At 37.9% G+C, this 10,911-nt stretch overlaps 1 protein-coding gene across 4 annotated transcripts in view; it reads left to right on the top strand.

Moving 5' to 3' along the window:
- The window catches only part of tpp2 (tripeptidyl peptidase 2), a 27,968-nt gene that overhangs the window by 9,898 nt on the left and 7,159 nt on the right, over window positions 1–10,911 (top strand). For 2 of the 4 annotated variants that reach the window (XM_016563077.1, XM_016563080.1), the window contains exons 11-23: window positions 1,365–1,480; window positions 1,554–1,725; window positions 3,282–3,439; window positions 3,519–3,595; window positions 3,668–3,774; window positions 3,868–4,022; window positions 4,140–4,256; window positions 4,894–4,994; window positions 6,389–6,485; window positions 6,614–6,751; window positions 8,131–8,375; window positions 8,450–8,528; window positions 10,358–10,399. In XM_016563077.1, coding sequence (XP_016418563.1) covers window positions 1,365–1,480; window positions 1,554–1,725; window positions 3,282–3,439; window positions 3,519–3,595; window positions 3,668–3,774; window positions 3,868–4,022; window positions 4,140–4,256; window positions 4,894–4,994; window positions 6,389–6,485; window positions 6,614–6,751; window positions 8,131–8,375; window positions 8,450–8,528; window positions 10,358–10,399 — 1,604 coding nt within the window. The remainder of the gene's footprint in view (window positions 1–1,364; window positions 1,481–1,553; window positions 1,726–3,281; window positions 3,440–3,518; window positions 3,596–3,667; window positions 3,775–3,867; window positions 4,023–4,139; window positions 4,257–4,893; window positions 4,995–6,388; window positions 6,486–6,613; window positions 6,752–8,130; window positions 8,376–8,449; window positions 8,529–10,357; window positions 10,400–10,911) is intronic. The other 2 variants (XM_016563078.1, XM_016563079.1) reach the window with 2 other exon arrangements.

Below are 10,911 nucleotides of genomic sequence, written 5' to 3'. Positions count from 1 at the left end.
ACCAATCACAGCACATTTTGTATTTCAGAAGGCGGGCCTTCATTTGATACAGGAACAATTCAAGCCATTCATGCCAGACTGGGCAGAGAGGTGTTGTAATAATGTAAAATATGTGAAAAAGAATGTGTTTTTCGAACAACCTAGTATGAGAGCCTGTTCTAGTACACCCCCAAAACAAAATCAAGACTTTGCAAAAGAACATAATAGGACCCCTTTAACTTTATAATGGCAATGTTTTCAAAACTTATAAGATGTATGCATAATATTCTTACATTTAATCAATAAATTCTATTTGAATAAGATATTTTTACCAGTCAAAAATCAGTATCAACAAAATCTATCTTTCCACTGCAGTAGCTGCGCAGAAAATGGCATCTGAAGTGGCATTTATTTGTAATTACAATGACTGTTTAAACTGCATTTACAATTGCATAAATAATGCTATGAGATATTTTTAATTAATATTTAATTGACCTATCGGTAAGCCTCCCATCGAACGCAGATGAGCAAATGGCAGTTGAGTATCAGTTGCACGGCTGTTGAGTATCAGACATCTTTAGGTTTCAGCGCCATAGAGAAACATTGGAAGAGCCGAATCTTTCATCGGTTTGATGGTGTTTGTTACAAAAATGGCAAAACGATGTGCCTGGGGTACTTATAACACTGATTCCAGGTATTTATTTTATTCCATTTCCTAAAACCGATAGGTCAATTATGAAATTAATTTAGACAAATTAAATGATTTTAATTTTGAAACTAAAACCACCAGTAGGTGGTGGCATGCTACTGTCATTGAATGTGAGCGAGTCATTGAATCATTTAGTCAACCAATTCATTTAAGTGGCTGATTCATTCATCCACTGAATCATTTATTAAACTGACTTGAAACATGGATTCATTCAGTAATGAATCACTTCTGTGTGTTTCTCAGAGAGGCAAAGCAGTTCTACTGTAGTTTCATAAGGAAATTTTCATTGGCAAAATAAAGCAAAAACACAATATTGACAAAAAATTTGTCTAAAATGTAGCGCAAAATGTTAACTTTTTGTTTATTGAACTGTTTTAAAACCACAATGACATTCACAGTCTTGTTGATATTCTGGAAAGCAGCACTGTTGCTTGTGTGGTATTGCTTAATGTTTTGATACAAGACCAAACTCATGGCAAAAAAATGGCACTGTATATCTTGAAGTTTTGGGTTGTTCTAACTGCATTAAAATGGGTGCATCGCACAGTTAAAGCGTGAGCTATCAGGGCGTTTTGGCAAAGAGAGAGGCATCATGATGTGATTGTAGACGATGCATAGCACACTCCTAGCTCGCACATTTGTACTCTAAATACTGAGTTGTGTGTGTGTTTGTCAGGTCTGAAGCAGAACGACGTTCGGCCCACAGTGCCAGCGGTCCGCAGGGCTCTGGAGAACACGGCTCTGAAAGTGGAGGATATAGAGGTGTTTGCGCAGGGCCACGGCATCATTCAGGTACTGAGGTGCAGAGCAGTGATGCTCATGATGCATACGTCCATGCGTTCATGATTGTGTTTGTGATGCGCAGGTGGAGCGGGCGTTCGACTACCTCATGCAGCATGCATCGCTGCCTACCAGTAGCCTCGGCTTCACGGTGACCGTAGGAGCACAGCGAGGCATCTACCTCAGGAACCCCACCCAAGTCACTGCACCATCTGATCATGGGGTCGGCATCGAGCCTGTGTTTCCTGAGAACACAGGTACACGCAACTGTTCATAGTGGAGCTGAATGCATTGGAGAATATTTTTAGAGAGAAAGCTTAATCAGGTTGATGCCAAAACAAGCATGAAGTTAATAACAGTTTATTATTTGACCTGTTTAACCTGGTCTGATTTAGAACACTCAATACTCAATACAAGCTCTGATAGATCCTCATGTCACGCATACCAGGGTTATTATTTGGACTACAACGCATATTTTCCGGGATTTGTGATATCACAAAGATTGACGAATGGGACAAGACCTGGTTGAGCTGCACTAGAGAAGCGTTCATGCCAGACTGAGGAGAGAGGTGTTTTTCGAACAACCTAGTATGAGAGCCTGTTCTAGTACACCCCCAAAACAAAATCAAGACTTTGTAAAAGAGCATAATAGGACCCCTTTAACTAAAAAAAATATATATATTTTCATAAAATAAACATTAACTGAAATAAAATAAACATTGCCTGAGAGAAAATAAAACATGAAAACTTTATTTTAGCTAGTTGCCAAGGTGTTTAATTTAAGTTGACGTACTTGTATAACTAAATAAACTAAACATGGGACTTAATAAAATTATATATTTTATTATAAAAATAATGAAAATGGCAAAATGCACAACTAAATTACATTAAATAAAATAAAAAAAAACATGAAATAAAATTAAAATGGAAACAGAAAATATATAAATAAAATCTTAATTCAAATTTACATATATCCTATAATAGTATATTTGTGATACTAAAATAACAAATGCATATGAGAGACTTGATTCAATTAATTCCTATAGAGTTTGATGTTAACACTTTGCAAAACTATTGATGCTATACTCTGATATTCATAACATTGTACAGCATAAACCACTATTGAGTACAGTCATACTTTTTTATTAGATTGAAGTCTTGTTTAAATGTTTAGGATTGGTAATTTTTTTTTTTTTAATAGTTTCTGAAAGCAGTCTCTTCTGCTCACTTAGGCTGCATTTATTTGATCAAAAATAAATTAAAAACTGTAATATTGTGAAATATTACAATTTCAAATAGCTGTTTTCTTTGTGAATATTTGTAAAATGTAATTTATTCCTGTGACGAAAGCTGAATTTTTGGCATCATTACTCCATTCTTCAGTGTCACATGATCCTTCAGAAATTATTCTAATATGCTGATTTGCTGCTCAAGAAACATTTCTGATTATTATCAATGTTGAAAACAGTTGTGCTGCTTCATATTTTTGTGGAAACAGTGATACATTTTATTTTTCAGGATTCTTTGATGAATAGAAAGCTCAAAAGATTTTATATTTTAAAAGCATCAAAAGCATTTATTTGAAATAGAAATCTTTTGTAATTTTACAAGTGTCTTTACTGTTACTTTTGATCAGGTTAATGCGTCATTGATGAATAAATAGTGACCCCAAACATTTGAACGGTAGTGTATTTATGACCATCATTTCTCTCGACTTGTCCAACATTTCTTTAATTTCTGAAGCAGAAATCATTAGGATGTGTATGTGAGTTTTTACCCATGTGTAATGGATTGTGTGATGTTTTCTCTGCAGAGAACTCGGCCCGTATCTTGCTGCAGCTGCATCTGGCTCTCGTCTGCAACGCTGCCTGGGTTCACTGTCCATCACACCTAGAGCTCATGAATCAGTGCCGCCACGTCAACATCCGCATAGACCCGCAGGGCCTGCGAGAGGGTCTGCACTACACTGAGGCACGTTCGCAGATCTCATCCATGTGCATACACTATTTGACTGTCCTGATCTGTGACGATGTGTGTGTGTGTTTTCCAGGTGTGTGGATACGACACGTCCGCTCTCAGCGCCGGTCCTCTCTTCAGAGTTCCTATAACGGTTATAATCCCTGCGAAGTACGTCCAACTGATCTCTTCCGCTAGCATCTGTGTTTCTGCTGGTGTGTGACATGTGTTTGTGTCTTATAGAGTAGCTGATAGTCGCAGTCAAGAGATCACGTTCACAGACGTCCACTTCAGACCAGGACAAATCCGGCGCCATTTCATTACCGTCCCTCATGGAGCATCATGGGCAGGTAATATTTGTGTGAATGAATGATGCATCACTGCAGTTTTGTGCAGACATAGATCTATGATCTAATTATTCAGTGCATCCGTGTCTCTTTCAGAAATCTCATTAACGTCTCACTCTGGAGATGTGTCGTCAAAGTTCGTCCTGCATGCAGTTCATCTGGTGAAGCAGCGAGCGTATCGAGCCAATGAGTTTTATAAGTTCTCATCTCTGCTGGAGAAAGGCTCACTCACGGAGGCTTTTCCTGTGCTGGTACAAAATACGCATACTCTCATATATTTATTTCTGTGGTTATTTTACACATGTGATTCAATCCTAGTTTTTCTGTGTCTGTCAGGTCACATGTTCATCTGTGTGTGTCTTTTTCAGCCTGGTCGGACTTTGGAACTCTGTGTTGCTCGCTGGTGGGCGAGTCTCGGTGACGTCACCATTGATTATGTCATTTCCTTCCACGGGCTGGTGACATCACCCTCTCCTCTTCATATTGTGAGTATCTTCAGGTTTTAGTATTTAACAGCACCTTTCTGTTTGGAGTCAGTAAGAAATAAATACTTTTGTTCAGCAAAGATGCATTAAACTGATCAAAAGTAACAGTAAAGACATTTATAATGTTACAAACGATTTCTATTTCAAATAAATGCTGTTCTTTTCAACTTTCTATTCATCAAAGAGTCCTGGAAATTAAAATGCATCATGGTTTACACAAAAATATAAAGCAGCACAACAGTTTTCAACATTGATAATAATCAGAAATGTTTCTTGAGCAGCAAATCAGCCTATTAGAATGATTTCTGAAGGATCACGTGACACTGAAGACTGGAGTAATGATGCTGAAAAATTCAGCTTTGATCACAGGAATAAATTACATTTTACAATATATTCACATAGAACACAGCTATTTGAAATTGTAATAATATTTCATAATATTATTGTTTTTATGGTATTTTTGATCAAATAAATGCAGCCTTGGTGAGCAGAAGAGACTTCTTTCAAAAACATTAAAAAGTCTTACTGACCCCTAACTTTGCAAACTTCTTTAGGTCCCTTAGTTTCATGGTTTTACTTTCAGCAGCATGCGTCAGATTCATTAATTGCTCTTGTTTTTGTGTGTGTCTGTATGTAGCATGCCTCTGAAGGGATTCCTAGTTTTGAGGTTTGTTCTCTGTTGAGATATGAAGATGTTTCTCCAACAATCACTCTAAAGAACTGGGTTCAGCCTCTCAGGTAAACACATACATGTGCAGAAACATCTCAGTTTCACTCATCTGATGTCTGCTTATTTTGTGTTGTGAAAAAAAATGTCCAAAGTCCAGGGGCGCGGGAAGATGTTTTAGGTTGGGGGTGCTGTACGCGCGGGAGTGGTTCGCGCGATAGAACCTATTTACACTAAGTGAAAATAGCAGTATTTTTTAGTGATATGCTATTTACATTAAGTGCAAATATCTAGATTCTATTTATACTATGTTAAAATAGCAGGATATTCTGCTAATTACTTACTGCAAATAGTGCCAATTATCTGCACCTCAGCATTGTAATACATTATAAAACAGTATGCAATAATAACTTATTGAGTGTAAATTTAATTTTAAAGGCGACATATCATGAAAATCTGACTTTTCCAGGTTTTAAGTGATTTCAGCGCGATAAACATGATAATCAGAACCAAAACAGATGTTTTTAGCAGGTCGCAGCTCTATTCTGGAAAAGGGGGCGGGGAGCAGCAGCTCATTTGCTTTTAAATGAGACAGGCCCGAAAAACTGCGTGTTTCTGCGTCCATTCAAAATAGGCATTTTCAAAATTATATTATAAATGATCTTTATAAGATGAGTATTTTGAGCTGAAACTTCACAGACACATTCTGGGGACACCAGAGACTTATATTACATATTTCAATTTAATTCAAATTATTAAATGGATGCCACCTTAATGGGACAAAAGCCCTACACCTACCCCATACTTTATTTTAAACTTTTTGATTATTTCCTTCATTTTTATAAAAAAGAATGCTTTTCTGATGTAATTTGAAAAGGGAGAAAAAAAGTTCGGCAAAAGGCAGATTCGAGCCCTGGTCGATCGCGTCAAAAGGAGTATGACAAACGCTTTATCATCTATGCCACTGAATCTGACGATTGATGACCGTCTTTTGTAATGTTGACTAGCCCAATCACACGTTGGTGGGCAGAGTAAGTGTAAATAGCCTCTGCCAACAAGGCGGCCTATTTGCACTTAGTGTAAATAGACACTCCGATGTTTTTTTTTAATTTTTTTATTCCCAACAGTTAAACAGTTGCCCACAGAAAAAAACAGGGGGTGCTTCAGCACCCCAACTTCCCGCGCCTATGCCAAAGTCTTCCCAAGCTTCCTAAAGCCTTTGAAACCATCATACCATCCTGATCTAGTGTACACATTCACGTTTACTGTCTGAATGATGTTCAGTGAAGCCCAGAAATAAAGTAGGGACTGGGTTGTTGGATATGAAATGCTTTGTCTCTTTGATCATAAAGCACCTTCCTAAGATGAAGAGCTCCAAAAAGAACACTTTAGAAACCTTCAAATCAAATGTTTAAATACTTTCTGCACGATTAATCTCTCTACTGTATGTGTTTCTCCTCCACAGGCCTGTAAGTGCTAAAATAAAACCCCTTGGTGCTAGAGATGTGTTACCAAACAACAGACAGCTCTATGAGATCGTTCTCACGTATAATTTCCATCAGGTGAGTGTGATGATACCTGTATGTCCATGCATTTTTGATAGTGAATTATAATTTTGTTTACACAGTGTTTCTGTGTTTGCATGGTTGATTTATTGATTGTTGTTACATTACTGATCTTGTAATTTCAGCCTAAGAGTGGCGAGGTGACGCCCAGCTGTCCGCTGCTATGCGAGTTATTATACGAATCTGAGTTTGACAGTCAACTCTGGCTCCTGTTTGACCAGAACAAGAGACTCATGGGCTCTGGAGACGCCTACCCACACCAGGTAAGCAGAACACCACTGACCTGCTGCACAACCTTTACATGATCACATGATGACCTAAAACTGCCAAACTGCAGGTTTTATGATGTGATTTCAGATTGTGATAGAAATACTTAAGCCACAATCAAACTAAAGAAAAGTTGTAATTAAATATAATTTATCAAATTAAAACCATTCTGTGATGGAGCCTTTTCCAGTTTCAAAAATAACTTTTCTTTAAAGGGTTAGTTCACCCAAAAATGAAAATTCTGTCATTAATTACTCACCCTCATGTCGTTCCACACCCCTAAGACCTTTGTTCATCTTCAGAACACAAATTAAGATATTTTTTATCAAATCCGATGGCTCAGAGAGGCCTCCATTGACAGCAACGCCACCCAAACTCTCAAGATCCATAAAGATCCATGAAGGTATTAAAGACGTCATTAAAACAGTCGACGTGACTACAGTGGTTCTACAATAATTTTATGAAGCGACAAGAATACTTTTTGTGCGCAAAAACAAAACTAAAATACAACTTTATTCAGCAATCTCTTCTCTTCCCTGTCATTATCTTTACGCGGTTAACGCAGTAAGCACAGTGAAGGCTTCCGTGTTCTACGTCCGAACGCCGGCTCATTATTGGCCAAAGCTGCACATGTGAGCAGTGCGACGCATGCGTGTGATGCTGATGCAGGAGCCGTCCAATAATGAGCCGGTGTTCTGACGTAGAACCTGGAAGCGCTGGACGTAAATAACGTATGAGAATGACACAGAAGAGAAGAGGTTGTTGAATAAAGTCGTTATTTTTGTTTTGTTTTTGCGCACAAAAAGTATTCTCGTCGCTTCATAAAATTATTGTAGAGCCATTGTAGTCGTGTTGACTGTTTTAACAACGTCTTTAGTACCTTTATGGATCTTGAGAGTTTGGGTGGCGTTGCTGTCAATGGAGCCTCTCTGAGCCATCGGATTTGATAAAAAATATCTTAATTTGTGTTCTGAAGATGAACGAAGGTCTTAGGGGGGTGGAACGACATGAGGGTGAGTAATTAATGACAGAATTTTCATTTTTGGGTGAACTAACCCTTTAAGATTTCCAGCATTCAACACAATTTCTGCTAAATTGGGCTGCACAATTTCACCATGAAGTCTAATTATTATTATTGTTGTTGTTATTGTTATTAATGCATGTTCATTGAAACTTTTACAAATTAAGACCGCAATATTACTATTGTACTGAGAGGTAAAAAAGGATATTTTTTAAATAAAGAAATAAACTGTCAGAACAGGACACTTTCTCATCTTATAAAAGTCCGTTTTAATTTTGTGCAATAACATGCAGAGGTTGAGAACACCTACTATACCCTGCAGTATTTATTTGAGATGTTGTTCCTCTGTGGCAGTACTCTCTGAAGCTGGAGAAGGGCGACTACACGGTGCGTCTGCAGGTGCGTCACGAGCAGCAGAGTGAGCTGGAACGTTTGAAGGACCTGCCGTTCGTTGTGTCTCACCGTCTCTCCAACACGCTCTCGCTGGACATCTATGAGACGCACCGCGCTGCCATGCTGTCCAAGAAGAAGGCCAACTCCATCACGCTGAGCCCCAGTGCGTCACAGCCCTTCTACATCACTGCCCTGCCCGACGACAAGTGAGTGTCCATCCAGCCGCTGCTGTTGAGATCTGAGCCATCAGAGGATGCAGATGTTTGTCTTTGTGTTTCAGGATCCCTAAAGGTGCTGGTCCAGGCGGGTACATCACTGGCTCTCTGGTTCTGCCCAAGAGTGAGTTCGGCAAAAAAGCAGTGAGTCGCCAGTCTCTTCAAACCCAATGTTCATTCGGCTCGTCTGTAGATCTGCAAGCTGCTTCTCTGCGGTCCTGATGCTGCAGCTGCTTTTTCTTGTGTTTTTATCGCTCCGTCTCTCTCACGTGTGAGGGTTTGCGATATTGACAAGAATGACAACTTAACATTGTCTGCCATTTTGTCTATAATGATAATTAGACAATATTTTTCTGTGTGTGTTTTTGGTCTGTCGTGTCAGCTGACTCCCAAAGCTTTTCTTATTTGTCATATTCTCTGCAGTGCTTTGTTCACTGCAGTGACAGAAACATTTTAATTGAGGGGTGTCATTTGCCACCTTAAATTAAATTCCAGGGCATTTTTACCTTTAATTAGATGTATGCATCATCCTTTACGTTAAATTCTTACATTTAATGAATAAATTCAATTTGAATAAGACCTTATAGACTGTTAAAATCAAATGAAATCAGTATCAACAAAATCCATCTTTGCACTGCAGAAGCAGCACAGAATCTACATCTGAAGCTGTTTAGGAGTATGTACACTGCAATTACAATTGCATAAATAATGTTCTAAAAAATAAGATTTTGAATATTGAAATATGAAATTATTTTATTTTTAAGTGAAATGATACTTCAGTGTCTTAATAAGCGAGTCACTGAATCATTTCACTCTATTGATTTGTACAAACAGCCGATTCATTCATGAACAAAGCAAGGCACTGTCTTAATGAGTGAGTTGTTGAAAACTGATTAATACGAACGGCTGGTTCATTCATGAACGAAGCAAGTGACGTCTTTATGAATCGATTATTGAATTATTAATTCATTCCAAAAGACTGATTTATTGTAGCTCTGGTTGTAACTCAAAATATTGTCATCTTGTTTACTGTTTAAAATCAATATCACATTTGCAATTGTGCATATACATCAAGAAAAACAGCTTGTCTTGCTTTTGTGATATTAACTATATCATATATAAATATAAACATTTTGGCCCCATATATTGAATTTTATTAAATTTTTTTTATTTTGCAGAGTTATTGACAGACTCAATAATGTCAGCTTCCACATTGTTTAAAGGGGTCATATGATGCTGGTTAACTCTTAACTTTTATAAAGAATATCTCTTTGGTTTTGAGACTTTAGTGTTTGCAACTTTACAGATCTTCTTTATGCACCAAGAGCTTGTAACACTCCAAAGAGAAAGGAAAAATTGAAATCGCATCATATGACCCCTTTAAACAACTATTATGATCTTGTCATAGACTGTTCATATCGCACACCCCTACTCACATGTGTTCAGTATTGGTTTGGTTCTGTTCTCTGTCTGATCAGCTGGTGTCGTCATGCTTCACTCATCCAGAGACTCTGATCATTGTGTTCTGTGCTTCACAATGACTCCAGATGATTTGAGATGCTGTCTAAAGCTTGTTACAAGTCCAGTAACAAGAAACAGCACTATGAAACAAAAGCATGTCTATTAGCTTTATTCCTTTTCACTGTCATGGTGCTGGTGAACAATCTTGACTAGTGTGAGCTGAGTTCTCCAGAGCAAGTTACATTGCATCTCATTTACGTCTGTCTTCTTAGATTGTCAGAGCATCCAGCACCGTTTCAGTGGGCTTTCTGTCTGTCTGTCCAAGTTTAAAAGCTCATTTACTGGGGTTTTTACTGTCGCTGTCCTGTATATAATCATCCTGTCATTGTCAACTGTACTGCTGCACCTTGCAGTGAATCATGATGATGTGAAGGAGTAGAGAGCAGAGGATAGAGAGGTGTGTGTGTGTGTGTGTGTGAGATTCTCTCTCTGATGTGTGTTATTCTGACCAGCAGGGACAAGCATCAGCCAAACGACAAGGAAAATTTAAAAAGGTACTGGACGGGTAGAGAAAGACCAGAACTTCTGCCATGTAATATCATATTTATATTGCAGGGGTCCAATTAAATGAGCCATTTAATGACAATATTATGTGAATAATACAAACAAACCCTAAATTCACACTCACACATTAGTGCTGGGCAGCATGACCAATATATTGTTTTTGCTGCAAATTATATATTCAGTAAACACGTGTTAATGTCTATTTTTGATAATCCAGCAAATTAAATGATAATTTTTTTGTTTTTATTCTGATTTTAAAGGGGTCATATGATGCTGCTAAAAAGAACATTATTTTGTGTATTTGGTGTAATGAAATGTGTTTATGCGGTTTAAGGTTCAAAAAACACATTATTTTCCACATACTGTACATTATTGTTTCTCCTCTATGCCCCGCCTTTCTGAAACGCGTAGATTTTTACAAAGCTCATCGGTCTGAAAAAGCGAGGTGTGCTCTGATTGGCCAGCTATCCAATGCATTGTGATTGGCCGAATGCCTCAAGCG

The sequence above is a fragment of the Sinocyclocheilus rhinocerous genome, unplaced genomic scaffold (assembly GCF_001515625.1).
Source record: "Sinocyclocheilus rhinocerous isolate Xijiao unplaced genomic scaffold, SAMN03320098_v1.1 scaffold920, whole genome shotgun sequence".
Lineage (NCBI taxonomy): Eukaryota > Metazoa > Chordata > Actinopteri > Cypriniformes > Cyprinidae > Sinocyclocheilus > Sinocyclocheilus rhinocerous.
This window is presented reverse-complemented; position numbering and strand designations above follow the sequence as displayed.